Source organism: Hyla sarda, chromosome 4 (assembly GCF_029499605.1).
Source record: "Hyla sarda isolate aHylSar1 chromosome 4, aHylSar1.hap1, whole genome shotgun sequence".
In the NCBI taxonomy this organism is placed as follows: Eukaryota; Metazoa; Chordata; class Amphibia; order Anura; family Hylidae; genus Hyla; species Hyla sarda.
In genome coordinates, this window is record NC_079192.1 from 305750187 (window position 1) to 305775661 (window position 25475).

Here is a 25475-nt window from a genome sequence, read left to right on the forward strand (position 1 = left end):
AATATACATGCAATCATCCTATTATAATATGCAATACTATAAAAGTTATTCATGGATGTTATACTATTGGAAATAGGAATGTCGTCCGGTATCAGTATAGCCCTGTTGTTGGCACTGTGTGTCTCCTTGTGCATCCTGTAGCTACCCCCGGCTTCTGGCTCTTCACCATTTTCAGTAATGGACCATGGTTGGATACAGCTTGTGCCCGGGATTTATGATACATGCCAGTCTTAGTGTTGTGGTTCCAGCACAATTAACAAAGGCAAGCACAATATATACTACTTGCTGAACCAATCTCTCACCTGATGGTGGCACATAAAGCACCCCTTTGTATTCCTTTACATGATTTAATACAATGGGAAGCTGCTCAACAGCTTTTCTGGAGCACTTTAAAGGGTTACTCCACTGGAAAACATTTTTTTTTTTTTTAAATCAACTGGTGCCAGAAAGTTAAACAGATTTGTAAATTACTTTTATTTAAAAATGTTAATCCTTCCTGTACTTATTAGCTGCTGTATGCTACACAGGACGTTCTTTTATTTTTGAGTTTCCTTTCTGTCTGACCACAGTGCTCTCTGCTGACACCTCTGTCCATGTCAGGAACTGTCCAGAGTAGGAGCAAATCCCTATAGCAAACCTATCCTGCTCTGGACAGTTCCTGACATGGACTGAGATGTCAGCAGAGAGCACTGTGGTCAGGCAGAAAGGAAATTCAAAAAGAAAAGAACTTCCTCTGTAGTATACAGCAGCTGATAAGTACTGGAAGGATTAGGATTTTTTTTAATTAGAAGTAATTTACAAATCTGTTTAACTTTCTGACACCAGTTGATTAAAAAAAAAAAAAAGTTTTCCAGTGGAGTACCCCTTTTTTGTCACATGTATAAGAGAGTAAATGTGATAGATTGTTTGCAAAGGCTATGGACGCCTTTTAGTGCAATTATTTATGGCATTGTACTTATTAAGGCATAACATTTTTTTCTCTATAAGTCATATAAGTCATTTTGCTTAGTTTCTCCTCTGCAGCTTGTATGCTTTTACAAGTTGTGCAGGCTGCTATGTCACTTTCAGAGTGAAATCTATCAAAGAAGCCGCCTGACAGCTCGGTCACCATCCCTTATCACTTCTTTCCTGAACAATCTTCTAAGCTGATTTATGACCACATTAAAGGTCAGCTTTATATAAAAAAATCAACAAGTAGAAGGACAGCGGGGGATGGGCACTGCATGCGTGTATAGCAGCCTTAATGCAGCACAGCAATCATACACCTGGTGAGCAAATGGCGTCTATGGGGTGCCAGACACTAGTTAAACCAGCAATTCCACAAAAATATCCAAGAAGGAAAAAAGCATGTCTGCACTCACCATATGGAATGAAGAAAGTTCGGACTTTATTGAAGCAAGGTCCATGTAAACAACATATTCAGACATGGTCGATGCATAATCTATACACAAATAAAGTTCACCCAGGTGCAGGGAGGGAAGACAGCTACCAGCCGGCAGCTGGAGTGTAGTAGAACAACAGCGCGGTTTCGGCGCATCATCCGGTTCCTCAAAACAACCGGATTGACGCAAAACTGCGCTGTCGTTCTACTACGCTCCGGCTGGTAGCTGTCTTCCCTCCCTGGGTGAACTTTATTTGTGTATAGATTATGCATCCAACGTGTCTGAATATGTTGTTTACATGGACCTTGCTTCAATAAAGTCCGAACTTTCTTCATTCCATATGGTGAGTGCAGACATGCTTTTTTCCTTCTTGGATATTTTTGTGGAATCGCTGGTTCCTTTAGTGTCTGGCACCCCATAGACGCCATTTGCTCACCAGGTGTATGATTGCTGGGCTAACGCGTTCAGTGCCCATCCCCCACTCTCCTTCTACTTTTGTCATATTTTTCTCAAAGTAAAGGCGCGGCATCTTGCAACAGCTCATCTTAAACATCAAAGGGCAGAAACCATTGCAGCTCAGGTCTGCAAATAGAAGGCTGTAAAAAAAAAATAAAGTGAATGAGATTGTGTAATTTTTTTTTTTTTTTTTTTAAATATCACCGCTAGAAAGCATGTAAACCTTTCATGACCCATATTCTCATCCCTAAATGAAAGAGTGTGTATCAAACTTGAATTAATCCTTTATGCAGTTTCATATCCCATCTACAATAACAGAGCAAAGTTCTCCTAAAATTGGCTCCTGGCTCTAAGGCCATAATAATTTGAAGGTAAAATCCACAGTAAGTGCCCTGTTAGATGTTCTGCTTTGACCATGCAGTTTAATGTGGCTTTTAACACCCCACTATTACCAGGTCCATCCAGTTTTACATTGTAGTGCTGTAGTCCAATGTTGATACTGTAAAAACAGTCATAATGAAAAATGTTAAGCAAAAAAGGGGCACAGATCACAATTTGCTCATTCCATGATCGATGCAATCCTCAGTAACAATAAAAATGAATAAGTTCCAGTTATTCCAAGCAGATTTTAAATAAAATATCATATCCTAACCCCAGATCTGATAATAAAGCTGTCCAGCACAGGAGATCCATCTGCAGAGCTGAAGATACGCTGTACCAGGATGTACAGTGTTAAATGCATGACGCCATGATAAATAGTCAAGTACTTCTGCGGGGTGACAACCGCCTTAAAGTTCAGTCTTCAGTTTGTGCATTAGGTCTTGCTGGTCGACTTTCTCATTGAGTTCAAACCAACGATTAAAAGCCAGAAGAGCGACATTTTTTGCGGCGACTGCGCTCATCTCCATAGAACTAGCAGCCCACTCTGCACCATTAAGGTAATAGAGACCATCATGAAGAATGATGGGGGGCAATGGTCTAGAGGGACCAGCGGTCGCATAGCTCGGAAAGGCTTGCCACTCGATTACTTGCACTGAGTAGTAAGACTTAAACAGGGTCTTCAGTTCCTTTCTGTCCAGAGGCCTTTGAGATAGCACTCGCCACACTGCAGCTTCCTGAGGAGGCTTGCGGCGGAAGCCGACCGAAACGTTGACCGGACATAGACTTTCCAGGCTATGGAATATAGCATCTGGCGTGTCGATAGAGAGGATACTTGCAAAAGGAAAAAGTTTGGGATCTACAAAACCAAAGTAGGAGGAATTGAGGTAGCCATGGACAATTGAAGAAACAACCCGATGGTAAGAACCCATAGGCTCAGGAAAAGAAGGCTGGAGGTTCAGAAATGAGATGGGGTATCCGGCTTTATGCAAAGGGACAGCCAAAATCACCAAGTCATAGTAATCTGAACCAAGAGTTCCCTCCTGCTCATACTGCACTTCATACAAGCGCTTCTTTTCTGTAGGGGAATCAGACAGATAATCAGAACAAGTCACAGACACCGTTCGTGCATTTCTCATCTTTACAGTTATACCACCAATATATTATAGTCCTGTTTTCTTTACTTTTAAATGGGATGTCTGGGGAAATTATATGTGACAAAAAAAATACCCTTACACACACCTGCCTTGAGCATTCTCCATGCTTATTGTGCCCTGTCCTGGCTAAGCACTTTCTGCTTTTGTTTCGACAAGCAGGAAATGTCCGCTCAGCCATTCACTGGTCGTAACAGTGACCACATGCATTTAATTTCCCTGGACAGCCCCTTTAATTAAAATTAAACACATTAATGAAAGATTAAATTTCTATCTGTTCCTATTAGGGTAAACAGACATCACAGGGGTTGGAAGCACTCGCAAAATGAAGCTCTGACTACTCCTTTATATAGCAGAGCTGTTAATGTAGCTTGCATTCAATAAAGAATAATGGCGCATATTACTGGGAGAAGCAATATAGGATTAGTTTAACATCTTATCTCCAGTATTACATTGTTCCTTTACTGTATGTTTAATGTACGATATTACTAAAGTCATATATGTGAGCAGACAAATATTAGCTATTGGGAGCACAACAGCTGTTACTGCGGCACTTCCATGAAGGGCACAGTACACAGACACGCAATATAGTGACACAGTGCGAGACTGTGGCTCCCTCTGGTGGAAAATATAGAGCATTTTATAACCCTGTAATATCTGGACTAAACAGATGCAATCCAGAAGACTGATGGTCCAGCTAAAATGTTTCTTTATTTAACAAACAACAGTGCATTGTACTATTCATGTGGCCCATATGGCCCTTTTATTTAAAAGCCATCTTTTTCATTTACTGCAAAAAATTCCAGAAGGTTTATCAGCTATATCCTCCTGCATTCTAAAACAGAACTGATCATTCCACCCCCAAACCTCACCTTTTTTGTTGCATTTTGAACATTCATCAAGAGAAACATTTGAATTACATGATTTGTGAAAGATATTACAGAAAATATGTATTAAAAAACCCAACTATTGTGGAAAACTAAACAAATATTGCATAAAAAACAAACACGTGAAACACAAATAAAAATTGAAGTGTACTGTCAGATCCCACAAAAAAAAAAAAATACTGTTATACGTTACCCAGTATCTCATCCTGATCATGTACTGTATTTTTCGCCGTATAAGACGCACTTTTTCTTCCCCAAAACTGGGGGGGAAAGTCGGTGCGTCTTATACGGCGAATACACCCCTATCGCGGCGGTCCCTGCGGCCATCAACGGCCGGGACCCGCGGCTAATACAGGAAATCACCGATCGCGGTGATGCCCTGTATTAACCCTTCAGACGCGGCAATCAAAGCTGACTGCCGCTTCTGAAGGGAAAGTGACACTAGCCCGGCTGTTCAGTCAGGCTGTTCGGGACCGCCGCGATTTCACCACGGCGGTCCCGAATAGCCCGACTGAATAGCCGGGTTAGTGCTTACAGGACACCAGGGGGGACCTTACCTGCCTCCTCGGTGTCTTCTCCGTTCAGGGATCCCCTGTATGTCCGGCGCTCTCCTTCCTCGTCATCACGTCGTCGCGTACGTGCGTCGGCGTGCATAACAATGTGATGGCGGCGACGGAGAGCGAGGATACCCGGCCGGCAGCAGAGACGTTCCGGAGCGACGGGGACATGGCGACAGCGATGGAGTGACATTCAGGGCAGCGGTGACGGGTCCGGAACGGCGGGGACACGTGAGTATTACCTCCTATGCAGTGGTCTTCAATCTGCGGACCTCCAGATGTTGCAAAACTACAACTCCCAGCATGCCCGGACAGCCTTCGGCTGTCCGGGCATGCTGGGAGTTGTAGTTTTGCAACATCTGGAGGTCCGCAGGTTGAAGACCACTATTGGGTTCAAAATCTTTAATTTTTTAGATTTTGCACCTAAAAATAGGGTGCGTCTTATACCCCGGTAATACGGTAATTATTATGTCTCTATCACCCATATTTCACTAAAAAATAGCATCTTAACACTGCTCAATGTCTTTTCCACTGTCAGTGTAATCCTACAAATCATATGGCTCCACGTTGTCTACTAAACCACTGTAATGTGTATATCTGCTCTTTGTACACCAATTTCACTCTCCAATCACACACCCCCATTGCCAAGTTATAGAGCTTTGTAGCCCCACTGATCAAGCAGGTAGTCCGTCAGAGGGACAGGGAACCATAATTACAATATGGGCTGTGTTTTAGACGATGACTGCGCTGGGGGAGAGATATGGGCAAGCATATTTAACGTCTGGTCGGGGGGGGGGGGGGCCTGAATTTAGCGCTGGCCGCAAGCTCACAAGAACCTGTTCCGAGTGTACAGTGCTAAATATACACCCATGGACATAAAATAATCATGCCCCCAGCCACAGTAATGGTACCAAATATAGCCCATATTATAATCATGGTTCCGAATCGGCAAAGGTGCCATCAGCCCCCTCCCCTAAGCTATCGCAGGCTGCTGATGTAATAGCGGGCTGCCAGTGGGTTGCTGTGGAAGAACAGGGACTTCCCCGTCCTTTCTGGTGCTTGGCAGATCGGCGATTGCTTAAAGAGTACCTGTCGCCAAATCAAACTTTTAATATAGTGTTCCTTGTATAATTAGCAGACACTTTCCCATTCACAACCACTAGGTGGCTCTGTTCTGTTCCCTGACACAATGAATACAGTGAGTGTGGTCTCTTCCCGGCCTGGCAGGAGTGCAAACTCAGGAAGTGCTTATCTGCACTGAGCTGGAGTGTCAGCTGCTCAGAAAGTGAAAGCTCCACAGACTGAAACCTGCAGGAGAGCCTCACTAATAGCAACACAGACTGAAACATGCACAGAGCCTGAGGTCTTCTATTCATCACAGCACTGCAACAATGTAAGGGCAGAAGTGGTCCCCCCAGCAGGCTTCAGTGATGTCATGCCTGCTGGGAAACGCCCACTTTCTTCTGCTGGGAGATTGCACTATGCGAGCAAGAAGAAAGGTATGATACACAGCTTTAAAGCTCTGATATAGTGTTTTTAGGGCAGGAGGGGTGTTAGGAGTAGTTAGGGAACATAGCCTGAGGTAGTTGAGAACAGTTTATTTGGTGACAGGTACTCTTTAACCCCTTAAGGACTCATGACATTCTCATACGTCTTCATTTCAGAGTCCTTAAGGACTGATGACATATGAGAACAACATGAGCTTTACCGACCCCCCAAAGCCAGCTGGAGCAGAGCCGGTGCCCGATGCCTGCTGAAATCGTTCAGCAGGCATTGCGGCATATCGCCCAGGGAGGTCATGATGACCCCCCATGTTGGCGATGGCCGCAGATCGCTGTACAATTCAGCCCAGCGATCTGCAGCGGAATCCGGGTCAATCGGGTCTCCAGTGACCCGGAATTACTGCTGATCAGGGCCGTCTCTGATCAGTGCAGAACAGTATTAGCAATCAACTGATTGCTATAAATAGTCCCCTATGGGGACTATTAAAGTGTAAAAAAAAGAAGTATAAAAAGTAAAAAAAAATAATAAAAAAAAAAGTTTAAGAAAGTGAAAAATCCCCTCCTCCAATAAAAATGTAAATTGTCCCATTTTCCCCATTTCCCCCCCAAAAAGTGTAAAAAAAATAAAATTATATAAACATATTTGCTATCGCCACATGCGTAAATATCCAAATTATTAAAATATAATGTTAATGATACCTTACAGCGAACGGTGTGAACTTTTTTATAACATTTTATTCCCCCAAAAATTGGTAAAAAATGTTTTAAAAGTTTTATATATGCAAATATGGCATCAATAAAAAGAACCGATCACGGTGCAAAAAATGAGCCCTCAGAACACCGCTTATATGGAAAAATGAAAAAGTTATAGGTCTTCAAAATAGAGGGATTTTAAATGTACTAATTTGGTTAAAAAGATTTTTTTAAGCGCAACAGTAATTGAAAAGTATGTTATCATGGGTATCATTTTAATCGTATTGACCCAAAGAATAAAGAACACATGTCATTTTTACCATAAACTGTACAGCGTGAAAACGAAACCTTCCAAACTTTGCAAAATTGTGGTTTCTTTTTAATTTTCCCACACAAATAGTATTTTTTGGGTTGCACCATACATTTTATGGTAAAATGAGTGATGGCATTACAACGGACAACTGGTTGCGCAAAAAACAAGCCCTCATACTAATCTGTGGATGAAAATATAAAAGTAATAATTTTTTGAAGGCGAGGAGGAAAAAACGAAAACGTAAAAATAAAATTGTCTGAGTCCTTAAGGCCAAAATGGGCTGAGTCCTTAAGGGGTTAAAGGGTACCTCTCATCAAAAAAACTTTTGATATATTATAGATTAGATTAATGTATGCAGAATAACTTTACAATTGCATGTTATTAAAAAATATGCTTCTTTCTATTTAATTTTCCACTTTGAAGAAATGACCACTAGGGGTCTCCCTACCAGTCCTGGCAGCAAGCATTTCAGACTCATGCTGGAGTCCTAAACACTACGAGCTGCCAGTCTGCTTTCTTCACAAAGGAGAACACTCAGAGTTGCCAACCTGCTTTGTTCACAGCCTGTTTGGCTGTGAACAAAGCAGGCTGGCAGCTCTGAGTGTTTAGGACTCCAGCATGAGTCAGAAATGCTTGCTGACAGGACTGATCGGGAAAAATACAATAGAAAGAAGCATATTTTTCATTAACATGCTATTGGAAAGTTGTTCAACATTCATTAATCTAAAATATATCAAAAGTTTATTTGATGAGAGGTACCCTTTAAGACTGCCTTAGGCAGCCCTTGGCAATCGAACGGAGATAGAATAAATCAATGTAAGTCATCTAATGATGGCTTATGATAGGTCCCTAGTGGAGCCCAAAAAAAAAGGGGGAAAAAAAAGGGGGGAAAAATTTTCAAAAATGTCAAATAAAAATAAAAAATGTTATGTTATATGTATATATTAACATTTCTTTCCACTAATAAAAATTTCAATACCCCCCTTCCCATTACAGTAAAAAAATAAGCATAAAAAAACATACATACCGTGGGGATCAAAAGTTTGGGAACCCCAGGTAAAAATTTGTATTAAATGTGCATAAAGAAGCCAAGGAAAGATGGAAAAATCTCCAAAAGGCAAATTACAGATCAGACATTCTTATAATATGTCAACAAAAGTTAGATTTTATTTCCATCATTTACACTTTCATAATAACTGAAAACAAAAAAAAAGGCGTCTTCAAAAGTTTGGGCACCCTGCAGAGTTAATATCTGGTACTGCCCTCTTTGGCAAGTATCACAGCTTGTAAACACTTTTTGCAGCCAGCCAAGGGTCTTTCAATTCTTTTTGGGGTATCTTTGCCCATTCTTCCTTACAAAAGTCTTCCAGTTCTTTGAGATTTCTGGGCTGTCTGTCACACACTGATGTTTTAAGGTCTATCCATAGATTTTCAATTATGTTGATGTCAGGAGATGGTGAAGGCCATGGCAAAACCTTCAGTTTACGCCTCTTGATGTAATACCCTGTGGATTTCGCGGTGTGCTCAGGATCATTATCCATTTGTAGAAGCCATCCTCTCTTTAAAGGGGTACTCCGGTGGTTAATTTTTTTGACTATATGGCATCTTCTTTGTAAGTTTAGTTTTTTTTGCAATATACATGTGTTATATGTTTTGGCAGCATGTATGTGTTTTTCTTACCTGTTTGTTGGGCAGGAAGTTCTGTAGTTCAGAGGGTTTTCTTTTACTGTTGTCCACAGTTCTGAGTCTGTTGTGGACAAGATGTCACAGCTTTTTTTTTCTCTGTCTCCATGAGAGGAATAAGCCACGCCCCCTCATCTCATCCAGCTGAGTACACAGCTCCTCCCCTCCCCCCGCTCTGTATTCTAAGGACGCAGGTCTGCACAGGAGAAAGATCACAGATAAGATGAGTGTGTTATCTGAAGGGGAGGATGACAGGGTGCACCGGCTGGGGATGTATGGACTGCAGGGGAATAAATCTTATACTGGGAATGATCTCTATATGTGAGGGGGGACCCCTGAATGACACATGCTGGGAGCTGTAGTCCCTGTTGTGTGAGTGTTTACAAACCAGTGTGCCTACAGCTGTGGCAAAACTACAACTCCCAGCATGCCCTGACAGACTTTGGGCATGCTGGGAGTTGTAGATTTGCAACAGCTGGAGGCACACTGGTTGGGAAACACTGTTCTAGCCTATTCAGCATACACATCATGTTACACCAGTGTTTCCCAACCAGTGTACCTCCAGCTGTTGCAAAACTACAACTCCTAGCATGCCCAAAGGCTGTCAGGGCATGCTGGGAGTTGTAGTTTTGCAAAACCTGGAGGCACCCTGGTTGGGAAACACTGGTGCATGCCCTACAGAGGTGTGGTGAACTACAACCCCCAGGAGACTACAGAGGCAGCATGCTGGTGTTATACCACAGATTTAAGACTCCTGAATGACACATGCTGGGAGTTGTAGTCCCTTTTGTGTGTGTATGCCAGTGTTTCCCAACCAGGGTTGATTATATTAGTGTATTGTGTATAAGGGGGCCGACGCGGGAAAATAGTAGGATGGGTAAAGGGCGGAGCAAACAAAAAAAAAAAAAAAAAGGAGCCGTTCCAAACCAGCAAGGCATGTGGCATGCTGGGATTTGTAGTTTTCAGCACAACAAGAAACAGGAAATAGAAGCAAAGATAGGAAAACAAAGTGGGGGATAAAAAGACAACAAAGAACGGAAATAGAGTCGCCTAAACAACAAGAATAGAAATGAAACAAAACAAATAGGGTAAGTCACAAATGGAAAAACACGTTGACCACCGGAGTACCCCTTTAACTTCAGCTTTTCACAGATGGCATCAAGTTAGCATCCAAAATTTGCTGAAATTTTATTGAATCCATTTTTCCTTCTACTCGTGAGATGTTCCCTGTGCCATTGGCTGCAATACAACCCCAAAGCATGATTGATCCACCCCCTTGCTTAACAGTTGGACAGAGGTTCTTTTAATTAAATTCTGTTCCCCTTCTCCAAATGTACCTTTGCTCATTCCGGCCAAAAAGTTACATTTTTAACCTCATCGGTCCGAACTTGTTTCCAAAATGCATCAGGTTTGTCTATATGTTCATTTGCAAAGTTCAAACGCTGTTTTTTGTGGGGAGGACGATGTATCTCTTTATAGTGGAATAATGTACCACAACACCAGTGTCTGCCAGATCTTTCTGGAGGGATTGTGCAGTCAAACGTGGGTTTTGAATTGTTTTTCTCACAATCCTGCAAGCTGTTATGTCTGATATTTTTCTTGGTCTTCCAGTTCTTGCTTTAACTTCCACTGTTCCTGATGACTGCCATTTCTTAATTACATTCCAAACAGAGGATATTGACATCTGAAAATAGCTTTGCAAAGGGGACAGTGCATGCTGCAGGGTGCCCAAACTTTTGCAGACGCCATCTTTTTGTTTTCTGTTATTTTGAAAGTGTAAATGATGGAAATAAAATCTAACTTTTGTTGACATATTATAAGAATGTCTAATCTGTAATTTCATGCCTTTTGGAGATTTTTCCATCTTTCCTTGGCTTCTTTATGCACATTAATACAAATTTTTACCTGGGGTGCCCAAACTTTTGATCCCCACTGTATTTGGCCACTTGTTTAATCGTCCAAACTATTAACTTATCACATTCCTGACCCTGCGCGGTGAACGGCGTAAACGCAAAAAAAATTCCATATGCCAAAATTGCTGATTATTGGTCACATCACATCCCAGAAAAAACGTAATAATAATTTATCAAAAAGTCAAATAACAATGGTACTGTTAAAAATGGTGCAATAAATAAACCTTAACCTTAACACAGCTTCATAACTTGAAAAATAAAAAAAAGTTGTAGGGGTCAGAACATGGCAATGAACAGATTTTTTTTATTTTTTCATTTATTTATTTTTATTATAAAATGAAGCGGAAATTATGTAAGTTTGGTATCATTGGAATTGCACTGGCCCACAGAATAATGTTGGCTTGTCAAATTTATCATATTGTGAACTCCAAAAGAATTATTGCCTAACAAATTTGCGCAATTTCATTTTTTTTTTTCAATTTTGCCTTGCATATATTTCTTTCTGGCTCCGTAAGACATTGTATGTACACAAAGTACAACCTATCCCACAAAAAAAATAAGCTCTAAAGTAACTTTGTCGGAGGATAAATAAAAAAAAGGATGTGAGGAGAAAAAGGGTGAGCAAAAAAAGAACATTTTCGCTGGGTCATGAAGGGGTTAATACAGATCCCGATTTCAGCATCTGCTTTGCAAATTTTTACCACAAATTTTGGCCTTTTATGAGAAGTAATCAGACTCAGACATTTCTAGAAGTGGACATATATATTCTGCCATGGATGTGTTACTGAAAAGCATATACCTGTGTTGTGCAGAGACACTGCCGTCACCCTTGCGTGGATCACGTTAGCTTTTGTTAGCTTCAGCAAACTGGAACAGATCAGCCTATTACCACCTTCTACAGACCACATATTTCCCTGAGCACCTGCCAAAGACATGGCACCTAAGAGAGAGCACATGTGTTAACACATACAATGAAGTGTTCACAGAATACCTGATCAGCAGCAACAGCAGAGGACACTAGAATTGCACTTCAAAGATCCTTTTTGAGGGTCTATTCACACATACAGTATCCTGCGCATATCTGATGCAAAAGATTTGAAGCTGCAGATTTGATGCTGCAGAGTTCAATGTAAATTAAATGACTGAACACAGCATCAAATCAATATCATTAAAGGAGTAGTCCAGTGTAGAATAAGTAGAACAACTTATCCCCTATCCTAAGAATAGGGAAAAGTTTCAGATCATGGGGGGTCCAACCGCTGGGACCCCCCCGCGATCTCCCATACGGGGCCCTGGCTTTCTGGCCAGAGAGCATGTGTTGACCACCACATGAAGCGGCGGACGACACGCCCCCTCAATACAGTCCTATGGCAAGTCCGGAGATTGCCACTCCAGGCCCAAGCGTCACGCTGCAGCTCAGAAAGAGGATTGCAGCCGGGGACTGGAGAAGGACACCAAAGACACCGCAGCACCCCCGTTTCTCAGCTGCAGAGAGAGAGGATGGCTCTGTGGCTGATGATAGGCGATGCAGGGGATGGAGTATCGTGATGTCACGGCTCTGCCCCCTTGTGACATCACGCCACGCCCCCTCAATGTAAGTCTATGGGAGGGAGCGTGAGGACCGCCACGCCCCCTCCCATAGACTTGCATTGAGGGGACGTGATGTCACAAGGGGGCGGAGTCGTGACATCAGGATACTCCATCCCCTGCATCGCCCATCATCAGCCACAGAGTCATCCTCGCTCTGTGCAGCTGAGAAACAGGGGTGCTGCAGGAGAGATGGCGGGGGTCTCCAGCGGCAGGACCCCCGCGATTAGACATCTTATCCCCTATCCTTTAGAAAGAGGATAAGATGTCTAGGGGCTGAGTACCCCTTTAAGGCACTCACAGACATCAGGTAAGTATTAGTCAAACCCACTGATTCTGCTGAGATCTACCTACTACCTAGTGTGTATAGGGATTACCAGATTCACCTTAAATGACAGATGTAATGGTAAATAAGGATCAGGCATGTTTGATTTAAAAATGACCAAGCCTTTGCTTGCACAGGAGTTAAACCCCCTGCTAGAGAGATATGGCAGCAGCTTGCCTCCCTCTGCTCAATTAAAAAGCGTGACATTTTTCGCCTTGTTTTCTATTAATGTCTATTAACGTTGCTATTGTCTTGTCACCAAATTAAAAATGCAAGTTGGCTAAAAAACTGGTCAAACTAGTCGCTATTGTCTTAAGCATTATATAAACCCTGTATCAGACATTGCAATATATGACTCTATGAAAGATGTGGATGGGAGATATGGTAAAACTAGGCTTTGGAGAAATAATATCATGAAAATGAATCTTAAAAGACAAATGGCTCCATATAGTCTCTCTGTAATAGTTTGCCTTGATGCTTTAAGAACCTAAGTGCCTATAGAGTACAAGTTGCTTGTGTGTGTTATCGTTTAAAGGGAACCTGTCATGGCAATGTGTTATATATGGTAAAATCTTCTTCCTCACCATCCCTGGGGAACATTCATGCCCCCAGGAATGGTGAGAATACGAGGTTAGAATGTGTTCCCTGCAGGCCCCGTAAGTAGTCCACTAGGTAGGGAACTATACTCACCTAGTCCCTTCTTTTTGGCTGTAATCATGCCCCCTCAGCATGATTGACAGCCCAGGTACATAGCTCTGCTCTGTCTTTTTAAAGAGTAAAATGGTGATGCGGGCTGTAATTAACCCTGAGTGGGCATGATTACAGCCAGAGAAGAGGGAACTAGGCGAGAATAGCTGCCAGCCCAGGGGACTACTTACGGGAATGTCAGGGAAAATTTCTAAAATGACATCTTTACAATCCATGCGGGCAGGAACGTCGCCTGAGGATGGTAAGGAAAAAGATTTTACCCTACATAATGCATTGCCACACATTTTATATGGTACAGTATCATAACAGGTTCCCTTTAGGTGATAGAGGGTCCAGAGTGCAAGTAAACACGTCTTGTCTGTGGTGACGGATGGTGGCGATTTTAGGTGTGTGTAAAAGTGAGTGAGGAAGCAGAGTACCCCTTCATCATCACATCTTGAGGTCACGTGTGCAGGATAGACTAGAGAGGGTCACGACACGTGAACCCACAAAAAAGGGTTTGTAACTAAATTAGTGGGAGTGTGTTTTTGAGGTGTGCCAGGTGCAAACGTGACAAGAGGCAAAACTATAGTATAAGTATTAATATTGTTATTATGGTTTTAGTTCTAAATTTAATGCCATACAAGTGCAACAAGGGATAATGGGGGGAGATTTACCAAAACCTTTCCAGAGGAAAAGTTGCCCGGTTGAAAAAAAAAGCCTGTGAAAAATGAAAGAAGCGATCTGATTGGTTGCTATGGGCAACTGGGCAACTTTTCCTCTGGACAGGTTTTGATAAATCTCACTCAATAATGGGATATGGAACAGTTGTTAGAAGACATGCACTTGGTTAAGTGTAGTGATAGGTTTTATCAGTGTGAAGTGTAACATCGCTTCATTACAGAGACAGAAAGGAATGAAATGTAAAAGCAGTGCAGCTAGAAATGCTGTGCCGGACCTACATATTGTGGGCCTTTTTCCTTCTCCCTAATGGTTTATGTATTTTATTATTGTGAATAAGAAAGAAAAAAAACGGATCAGTCCGATCACGGAAAATTGGAACATCTGAAGGAGCGCAGACCTATGAGGCTTGATAAAAGGGTACTTTATTAAAGGTGCAACTCAAACACAGAAAGAGTTTCCAGCCCGGTACGGGCTGGAAACTCTTTCTGTGTTTGCGTTGCACCACTTTTTTCTTTCTTATTGATGCACTGGACTCCACCACTGAGAGCCTAGAGGAACCTGGATGCTGTGATCTTCCAACTACATTTCAAAGCTACTGCAGGTGTTACATAGCACCCTAAGGTAAGGGTCCACCCTGTTGGCCCGAGAATTTATCTGTCTATATACCATCATACCTTAGTTTACCTGCACGAGGTGCGCACCGTTCTCTTTTTCTATACCCATTATTATTGTGAATGCTCTGCAGTTATTCTTCTCTCTGCACCTCCTCCTCCTCTCTCACAGCACAGCACAGCATGTAGTATCACAACAAGCACTGAGGAAAAGAGACCACAGCAGCATCTTTTTTCCCTTTCTCAGGAAGGTGATCAAAGTGATAAACTTACCGGCTAGTGCAGGAATAGACACAGACTGTCCATAGCTGGCTTTCATTACAGCGCTGATCACATCATCAATGAATCGTTGGGACACTCCAATACCTTGCAGAGATTCCCCAACCGACTTGTGTGTCATATTTACAAAGAGATCCCCTCCCAGTGAACGAAGGAGCCCTTCTATGGTTGAGAAGGCGTATTCGTGGGCTTGATATTTATATACTCTGTAAAAAGAACACATTATTCACATTACATTTGTTCTATGCTATGACTATTAGGCTAGATTAACATCCGCGTTGTGGAGCTCTGTTACTACTGCTGAAAACGGGGCTGGGAGGGACATCAATGGAACACAACAGGTCCCATTCACTTTGAATGGGGTTCGCCGCGGCTTCGTTAGATGCCTGTTATTTTTCATCATTTTAGCAGAGAAAAAAACCTTATATGAAAGATTTTTTTTCTTCACAAAAGTCCTGTCATTATAACGGAATCAGTTATCTCCATAACGGAGCTCCAAACACTGATGTGAACGTAGCCTTGGCTGTATAAAAGTCAAAACATACTGAATAATAGGAACAGTAAAGACCTAGTCACATAACCACTAGGGCTATCTAGCTGTTAGACAGATTACCTACTCACAATGTCAGAGCACATATTACTTTATCTTAAGAAGGTGTTTTTTTTTTTTTTTTTTTACAATCTGTTTGTCAGAAGTAAACAGGTTGTTCTATTACTGCGGCCCACCACAGATTAAATTAAGCATTACTCTGTGTCCTTTGAAATCATATCTAAAGGGTTAAGTACATGTATGTCATGTGAGTAGGCTAGTTTGTACAGTATGTCATACATGTAAATTAGATCTCCAGCTATCAGTCACAGCTAGACTCCCACCATCATGACTAGAATTGGAGATAACACCAATCATGGTCTTTTAACCCCTCAGATGCTGGGGGCAATAGTATCCACAGCATCTAAGTTGTGACAGAAGAGGCTCCATTTGCCCTCACCAGTAGCCTGTGAACATGGTCGCCAGCCTCCACTGGTCTACCATGGAAGTGATGGGGCTTTACAAAGACACCCAGAGACAGTACCAGAAATTCTATAGATTGTCAGTTTAACACTGACAGGAAATAATGCAAATAATCTTATTGTTAAGTATCATAGAGGGTCTAAGACAAAAAAGTAGGGATCAACCGATACCGATTTTTTAGGGCCGATACCGATAATCTGTGGCCTTTCAGGCCGATAGCCGATAACTTATACCGATATTCCGGTATAAATTATCGGCTATTTCACCACCTCCCGCCCCAAAGAAGCAGCTGAAGATCATTGATTTAAAACGGGCATTTTAAATCAGTGAACTGCAGCGGCTTTTGCGGGGCCAGACACCGCCGCCGCCACATGCTTCTCTCCCCCTGCCTGTCCTGGGGTCCTCCTGAATCCAACCCCCCCCATCCTCTGGTCAGAGACCACCGACGGCCGCTTCTCTTCCCCTCCCAGTCCTTAGTCCAACCACCGCCGCTGCCCCATTGCCTCCCCCCATCCCTGGTTTTATAATTACTTGTTCCTGGGGTCCGCGCTTCTTCTGGCTCTGGCGGCATCCTGCCCTGTCACTGTGCGCACTGACGGTGATGTCATGTTGAGGACGTCACTCGTCATTGCGCAGCGCACATCGCAACGCAGGACGCCGCAGGAGGGTGGTGGATGGGGGGTGCGGTGGGGGAGCCGGGCGCGGGGCATTATCGGATTATCGGCAAGGTAATTGCCGATACTGATAACATCCAAAAACGTGAATATCGGCCGATAATATTGGCCAAACCGATAATCGGTCGATCCCTACAAAAAGTAAATAAAGGTTGTAAGCCCTCATGGGCAGGACCCTCTATATCAGTCTGTCATTTACTGTTTCGGGTCCAGTGTACTTGCATTTGTGTTATATGTATTTTAACCCCTTATCATATTACAGTGTTCCAGGTCACTCCATGAAAATAAATAATAATAATGTAAAATAAATATAAAACCTGCATAGAGAAAGAATCTACACAGTAAACAACAGAATTGACCCCCCCCCCCCCCCCCAATCTGGGCAAAAAAAAAAAAACATAAGGCTTAGTTCTAGTCATTGTTTTGATCAGTATTTTAGCCAAGACCAGGAACTGACAGAGAGATAAACTAGAATGCAAAGAGTTACACCTTTTCTGTATTTTGGAGACACTCCTGGATTTGGCTAAAAGTACTGACTAAATATAACATATGAACCCAACCTAAAACGTAATATGTACCAAAAATCCAAAAATGGCATCAATGAAAACTAGATTTCATCAAGCAAAAAATAAAAATAAAACACATTGGCTGTAGACAGTGGTGGTGTGCAGCCTAACTTAGGCATTTCCAGGCAAAAATATCATTTTAAAGTTGGTAGATGTATTTTCCTCTAATTTAAGGAAGTGTAGCATAAGGACACCAAGATGTTGAAAGCCTGAGACATTTAACACTTTCTCTACCGTCACACTGATTGTGTAACACACATTATAGAAAATTTGTTTCAACAAAATGGACTTGCACAGCAGATTAAAGACATAGACATAGAAATAATAATTATGCAAACGCTAACCATCAATATACAACACCAAAAATAAGCACAGACAACTATGTATGAAAAAAAAATGTATTAAAAATTATGATACAATGTATATTTTATTGATATTTATTACTAAGATGAATACAATTATATGTAAAAGATGTATATATATAAAGATGCCATAAAATAAACCTATTAAGAAAGTGAGCACCAGGGGATAAATAAACTATGGCAAAGGGAAACAGCACATTGCTACCTATATCTGGATATCAATAGCATCATTAAAGGGGTACTCCGGTGAAAACCTTTTTTCTTTTAAATCCACTGGTGGCAGAAAGTTAAAAATATTTGTAAATTACTTCTATTAAAAAAATCTTAATCCTTCCAGTACTTATTAGCTGCTGAATGCTACAGAGGAAATTCCTTTCTTTTTGGAACACTGATGACATCACGAGCACAGTGCCGACATTTCTGTCCATTTTAGCAACCATGCATTGCAGCTGTATGCTAAGGGCAGCATGGTGGCTCAGTGGTTAGCACTACTGCCTTGCAGTGCTGGGGACTTGGGTTCAAATCCCACTAAGGACAACAATAAATAAAGCATTATTATTATAATAACGTCAGCAGAGAGAACTGTGGTCGTGATGTCATCAGAGAGAATTCCAAAAAGAAAAGAATTTCCTCTGTAGTATTCAGCAGCTAATAAGTACAGGAAGGATTAAGATTTTTTAATAGAAGTAATTTACAAATATGTTTAACTTTCTACCACCAGTTTATTTAAAAGAAAAAAGGTTTTTACCTGAGTACCCCTTTAATGCATACAATGGTAAGGCACAGTGCAAAAGGCATCAAGGAGCAAAGACAAAGCAAATTAATAAAAAGCTAAAATACCAACCTTAGGGGCACAGATCCCCAATGTACATTCGGCCTAAGTCCCCTTGACAAAGTTGGCTATAAGCAAGCATACGTTGTTTCTTACATTGTGCTTTAACGTTGTATGCAGTATTTAAAGGGGTACTCCGCTGCTCAGCGTTTGGAACAAACTGTTCCGAATGCTGGAGCCAGGAGTTTGTGATGTCATAGCCCCGCCCCCTCAATGCAAGTCTATGGGAGGGGGCGTGACAGCCGTCATGCCCCCTCCCATAGAGTTGCATTGAGGTGGTGGAGTGTGATGTCATGAGGGGCGGGGCCAAACGCTGAGCAGCAGAGTACCCCTTTAAGCAATTTATATGTTTCAGTTCACCATGGTTTATTTATTCTCTTGTGTAAGCTTTTTATAGGTGTGTTGTTTTGTGTTTTATGTAATTTTTTGATATCTTTTGATCATATACATCAATAAAATATATATATAGTATTTTTATTTTTTCATACATAGTGGTCTGTGCTTATTTTTGGGGTTGTATATTGTAGTCACCGTGGTTCACATACTAATATATATTGGGTGCTGTTAATTTGGTGGACATAGACTAACCTCATAAATTTTTCCATCACTTCTTCCACCCACATCTGAAGTCGCAAGAAACTGATTCCATAGTGCCACCAGAGCCGGAAAAGATTCAAGAGATACCAGTCCGTCTCCTCCAGAACCAAATTCTCACCATTGAAAATAGCACTTTTCCCCGCCACCTCTTTACGATGCTTTAACCCTTATTAGGGAAGAAGAATATTGTCAGTACAGATAGCCATAGATGGAAAAGGTGCCACCCATATGATCAGTGTTCTGATGGCACTGTTGACACTTTTTTCATGTAACCTATTGTCTTACCTGCTAGTTCCCCTCAGCTCTTGTACAGAACAAGAAAAGTAACCGATAGCATTATTTTAATACATAACACAGAAGGGGTAGTGCATAAACAATATAAATCACCAACAGTTTTGCAGTACAGAAAGTGACTATATTGGTGTCCCCTTCAGTGTGCAGATCCAGATTTGGTACATCCTAAAGCTGCCCATACACATGAAATAAAAGTTGGTCTAGCCTCGATTTTACCAGAATTGGAAAATGACTAGTATGTATGAGAGGTATGAGAGATTCATAACTACAAATAAGCTAGTTTATTTGTTCCAGAGAAAGATAAGTTGCTACCAGGTATATTTAACATGAGGTACCAGCATATACATCAGTGTTTTCCAACCAGTGTCCCTCCAGCTGTTGCAAAACTACAAACCCCAGTATGCATGAAGTTTTAGTTTTGCAACAGCTGGAGGCACACTATTTGGGAAACACAGTTATACGTAGAAAGACTCACCCAAAAGATTGACAAAGTCTTGTATGTGTAGGTTTAGTGAGTGAATGAATGGGCTGCCACACTCATACTGCTGGCTATTCACAGTCAGGGTGGCCAATCGCCCACCAACACGGTCGGCTTCATAGACATCAATCTGCACTTGGGGTCCAAACTGCTGGTGAAGAAAATATGTAACCGCTGAGCCCCCGATTCCAGCACCAACTACAGCTGCAAATATAAAGAGAAATACACCATTTGTAAGAGTAACTCTGTAGGATGCATTTACATGGACGTCTGTCCCCGTTTTTTCCCCCCGTTTAGGTTCTGTTGTTGCTGCTTGTAAACGGATTACAAACGGCTGTAAAATAATCCTATTGATGTCAATTGGATTTTTTTACAATTCTTTCACATCCGTTTGAACCCGTCTGCGCTCATTTCCGTTTTTTTTTTCTTTTACGGGAGAAAAGACTGTGCATGCAGTATTTTTTCTCCCGTCAAAAAAAACGGATACAGTCAATTTAACATTGAAGTCTATGGAAAACGGATGAGCCTTTAAAGGGGTACTCCGCCCCTAGACATCTTATCCCCTATCCAAAGGATAGGGGATAAGATGTCAGATCGCCGCAGTCCCGCTGCTGGGGAGGCCCGGGATCTCCACTGCGGCACCGCGCTATCATTACTGCACAGAGCGAGTTCGCTCTGTGCGTAATGACGGGCGATACAGGGGACGGAGCAGCGTGACGTCATGGCTCCGCCCCCTTGTGACATCACGGCCCGTCCCCTTAATGCAAGTCTATGGCAGGGGGTGTGACGACCGCCACGCCCCCTCCCATAGACTTGTATTGAAAGGGGCGGACCGTGACATCACAAGGGGCGGAGCCATGATGTAACGATGCTCCGGCCCCTGTATTGCCCGTCATTACGCACAGAGCGAACTCGCTCTGTGCTGTAATGATAGCGCGGTGCCACACCGGAGATCCCAGGGGTCCCCAGCAGCGGGACCCTGGCGATCTGACATCTTATCCCCTATCCTTTGGATAGGGGATAAGATGTCTAGGGGCGGAGTACCCTTTTAATGCCATCCGTTTTTTCAATCCGTTTCTACTTGTGAGTATGCTCAGAAGAAAAAAAATATTGGGGGTGTTATTAACTGAACAATAACGGATCAAAACATAACATCAGTTTGCATCCATTATTGTCCATTTTTATTATTTTTTTAAGTCTGTTTTTATTTTTGACGGGAGAAGAACGGGACGGGTCTAGACGGCTGTATGAACTCGCCGTATGAGCCTTACAAAATATGTCACAATAGGAAACAACTCTTCTTACATCACGTTCTTTTCACATGAAATGCAGCTGTTATTTCTAATCTTTAACACATTTTATTAGATTCAAGTCTAAACATGGCAGATAATCTGGCTACATGGAGTTTTGTTGTCAATTCTGCAGAGGGTTCTATGCATTGCAAAGGGTGAAGTCTGTGTTAAAGACTCCACTAAGTAATGGGCATGCTCACATTTTCATACAGATTTTGGCTGCTTTGTTTTGTACCATAAACTGCAGTGAATTTGCAAGTGCAGACTTCACCCAGGAAATCCCTGGCAATTTCACCAAGTCTGGACACGGTATTAGCACTTATTTGAGATGAGCGAATTTACAGTGATTCGATTCGTTACGAACTTCGGCAGTTGCTGACTTTATCCTGTATAAATGAGTTCAGCTTTCAGGTGCTCCGGTGGGCTGGAAAAGGTGGATACATTCCTAGGAGAGAGTCTCCAGCCCACCGGAGCACCGGAAAGCTGAACTCATTTATGTAGGATAAAGTCAGCAACTGCCGAGCCGAGAAGTTCGTGACGAATTGATTCACTGTAACTTCACTCATCTCTAATTTATTTTGTAGTGAACTACAAGGACTGATCACTAAACAAGGTCAAAGGGTAAGTACACCTCTGCAAAATCTTAGGGCCCATGCACAGTACGGATATTCTGCACGGAATCCACTTGCAGCAGAACTCAATGGGATTTTACTGCTCAGAGCTCACTATGGAAGGTCAGTAGCGGAAGTTCCAATGGGGATGAGATTCCGCTGAAAGAATAAAGATGTTCAGTCTTCTGGCTGAATCCATCTGAAAAAATCCATTACTTGATGTGTCTCTGAATTGCAGCGGTTAAAATGAGTACTCCGGGATTGCGGGGAGTCCAACCGCTGGTGCCCCTTACGATCTCCTGTACGGGTCCCTCGGCTCTTTGCCGAAATAGTGCGTTTCGACCACCGCATGATGTGGCAACAAACACGCCCCTTCAATACATTTCTAAGACAGAGGTGGAGACTGCCGAATGCAGCGCTCCGCCTCTCCCATAGAGATGTATTGAGGGGGCGTGTCGGCTGTCACATTATGCTGTGGTCGGAAACGCCCCCTGACAGATGACTGCCGGGGCCCAAAGTTCTAGGGGATAAGTTTTCTTAACCCAAAGTTCTCCTTTAATTTTTGTGTTAAATTAAAGGAGTACTCCGGTGGAAACCGATTTATTTCAAATCAACTGGTTCCAGAAAGTTAAACAGTAAATGACTTCTATTAAAAAATCTTAACCCTTCCAGTACTTATCAGTAAAGTTCTTTACTTTTTGAATTTCTTTTCTGTCTGACCACAGTGCTCTCTGCTGACACCTCTGTCCATGTTAGGAACTGTCCAGAGCAGGAGAGGTTTGTTATGGGGACTTTTTCCTACTCTGGACAGTTCCTGACACGGACAGAGGTGTCAGCGGAAAGCACCGTGGACAGACAGAAAAGAAATAAAAAAATGTAAAAAAAAGAACTTTCTCTGTAGTATACAGTAGCTGATAAGTACTGGAAGGATTAAAAAAATTTAATAGAAGAAATTTACAAATCTGTTTAACTTTCTGGCACCAGTTGATTTAAAATAAATCGTTTTCCACCGGAGTACCCCTTTAACCCCAATGCTGGGTGGAGCGTATCCATTGACGGAATCAGCATTTCACTTTTAAAGAGGTACTCTCATAATAAAAATAAAGGCTTATCGATAGGACACTTGGTGAGAATTTGACTTCTGTGGGTACTTACACACGTGCGTATTTTGCAGCAGATTTTCTGTGGCTGATCTTCCTACCCATAGACTTCAAAGTCAGCAGCCAAATATGTACCCTAAGGGTGGGTTCACACTACAGAAGCATAACTCCGCTTACAAATTATACTCAAAAATTCCAATGCAGCAAAATCTTATTTTTGTCAATGGGACAGTGCACCTTACAGATTTTAAGCGGCGGAGCTTTCAATCCCTGAAATTCCACCGCCAAAATATTTCCGGCCGGAGATTCCGTAGACTGAACATAGCCTTACTGATCATAAGATTAAAGGAGACATCGTGCTGGTATAGCCCTTGGCACCCAGTCTTCCCAATTGCAATTTGCAGTACTGGTGTGTAGGCAAACACAAAGGCAGGTGCTATGCTCCACCAGTATTATTTTAAAGGGGTACTCCGGTTGAAAACTTTATTTTTAAATCAACTGGTGCCAGAAAGTTAAACAGATTTGTAAATCACTTCTATTAAAAAATCTTAATCCTTCCAGTACTTATTAGCTGCTGAATACTACAGAGGACATTTTTTTCTTTTTGGAGCACCGAGCTCTCTGCTGACATCATGACCACAGTGCTCTCTACTGACATCTCTGTCCATTTTAGGAACTGTCCAGAGCAGCATTTGTTTTCTATGCGGATTTTCTCCTATTCTGGACAGTTCTTAAAAAGCGACAGAGATGTCAGCAGAGAGCACTGTGCTCGTGATTCAGCAGAGAGCTCTGTGTTCCATAATGAAAATAATCTCCTCTGTAGTTTTCAGCAGCTAATAAGTACTGGAAGGATTACGATTTTTTTAATAGAAGTCATTTACAAATCTGTTTAACTTTCTGGCACCAGTTGATAAAAAAAAAAAAAGTTTTCCACCGGAGTACCCCTTTAAGCAGTTGGGGTCTCAGGGATGATCATAAAATGATGATATACCCTAGCAATATGACACGCTTTTACTTTACGATATGAGAAAAACTTTCAATAAAAAAATTAAATAAAATGTACTTTTTAGGGTCTCCAGCTCCTATACAAACCTACGTGTTTCCATGTCAGAGCACAAAGCTGTGGCATTTAATCATACTCCATTCTATATTCCCCCTTAGTTATAACTAATGTATATATGGTGGGTTAGCAAATAAGTAGAGATGAGCGAATTTACAGTAAATTCGATTCGTCACAAACTTCTCGGCTCGGCAGTTGATGACTTTTCCTGCATAAATTAGTTCAGCTTTCAGGTGCTCCCGTGGGCTGGAAAAGGTGTATACAGTCCTAGGAGACTCTTTCCTAGGACTGTATCCACCTTTTCCAGCCCACGGGAGCACCTGAAAGCTGAACTAATTTATGCAGGAAAAGTCATCAACTGCCGAGCCGAGAAGTTTGTGACGAATCGAATTTACTGTAAGTTCGCTCATCTCTACAAATAAGTATAGGATTGCAGGATCAGACTGCACACTGTTTGTTTGTAGTCTGTTACTATGGAGACACATGATCATGTATAGGTGCTGTAGGCACAACAGATTTATGGCTATTTGCACTTTGCCCACACAGATACACACCAATTTTTCCCAACCAGGGTGCCTCCAGCTGTTACAAAACTACAACTCCCAGCATGCCCGGACAGCCTTTGGCTGTCCGGGCATGCTGGGAGTTGTAGTTTTGCAACAGCTGGAGGCACCCTGGTTGGGAAACACTGTAATCCATTCATCACCAGCATAGGCAGTCACTAAGTTCAGTTTCCTAAGGCAAGGTTTTACATCATTATGGTCTGTGATGGCGACATCCATGTGTACACCAACAATTCTTAATAAAGCCATCTCTACCATTATACTAGGGAGGTCATGTATCCTGAGACCCCCATTATCTGCTATACATAGAGATCACGTGATCTGGGGTGTAACATGAAGGCTCATCTATAGCATCTCATTCTTTCCTATGTGTAGTGCCAGCCATACCAAGGGGACATATAGAGGCACAGGTGTATGTAGGTGGGGGCGCCACCACACTTTCCATAGATACCTATTCTGCCCGGAGAGTCTGGGGGGCCCGGCTGTCCGGTACATAGCTGGGTGAGCACGGTCAGCAGCAACGGGAGGAACGGAGCCATGCCGAGTATGTGAGGGGAACGGAGAACAGACGTCTCAGGCTCTGACCAGCTGACCAATCACAGGCCACACAGGGGAAGGAGACCGAGGCTTGGAACGCAAGCGGCTCAGCGCCTAATAAGAGCGCATGCGTAGAACTGCATCTCTAGTAGAGCGCTGCGCACTGCAGACTGGATCTGTGATGTAGTAGTGGTGCATACTCAGCTCAGCTACATCATTTACTAAATATTTAATATCCATATATTAAGAATTATTAGTTGCCCATGGCAACCAATCAGATTGCTTCCTTCATTTTTCACAGGATTTTTTTTTTATGTCAGAAGAAATCTCATTGGTTGCTATGGACAACGGCACCACTCATCCTCTACACCAGTGGTTCTCAACCTTTTTGGCGACTGTACCCCCG

At 42.3% G+C, this 25475-nt stretch overlaps 1 protein-coding gene across 1 annotated transcript; it reads right to left on the reverse strand.

The window, feature by feature from the left end:
* Positions 1–1981: 1981 nt before the first annotated feature.
* On the reverse strand, positions 1982–25142 carry PCYOX1L (prenylcysteine oxidase 1 like). Its single transcript, XM_056574762.1, has 6 exons — positions 24984–25142; positions 19904–20110; positions 19126–19300; positions 15086–15297; positions 11718–11858; positions 1982–3294 (listed from the first exon to the last, which is right to left on the reverse strand). Exons 1-6 carry the CDS (start codon positions 25069–25071, stop codon positions 2627–2629), a joined length of 1491 nt encoding a protein of 496 aa, XP_056430737.1. The 5' UTR covers positions 25072–25142; the 3' UTR covers positions 1982–2626.
* Positions 25143–25475: the final 333 nt, after the last annotated feature.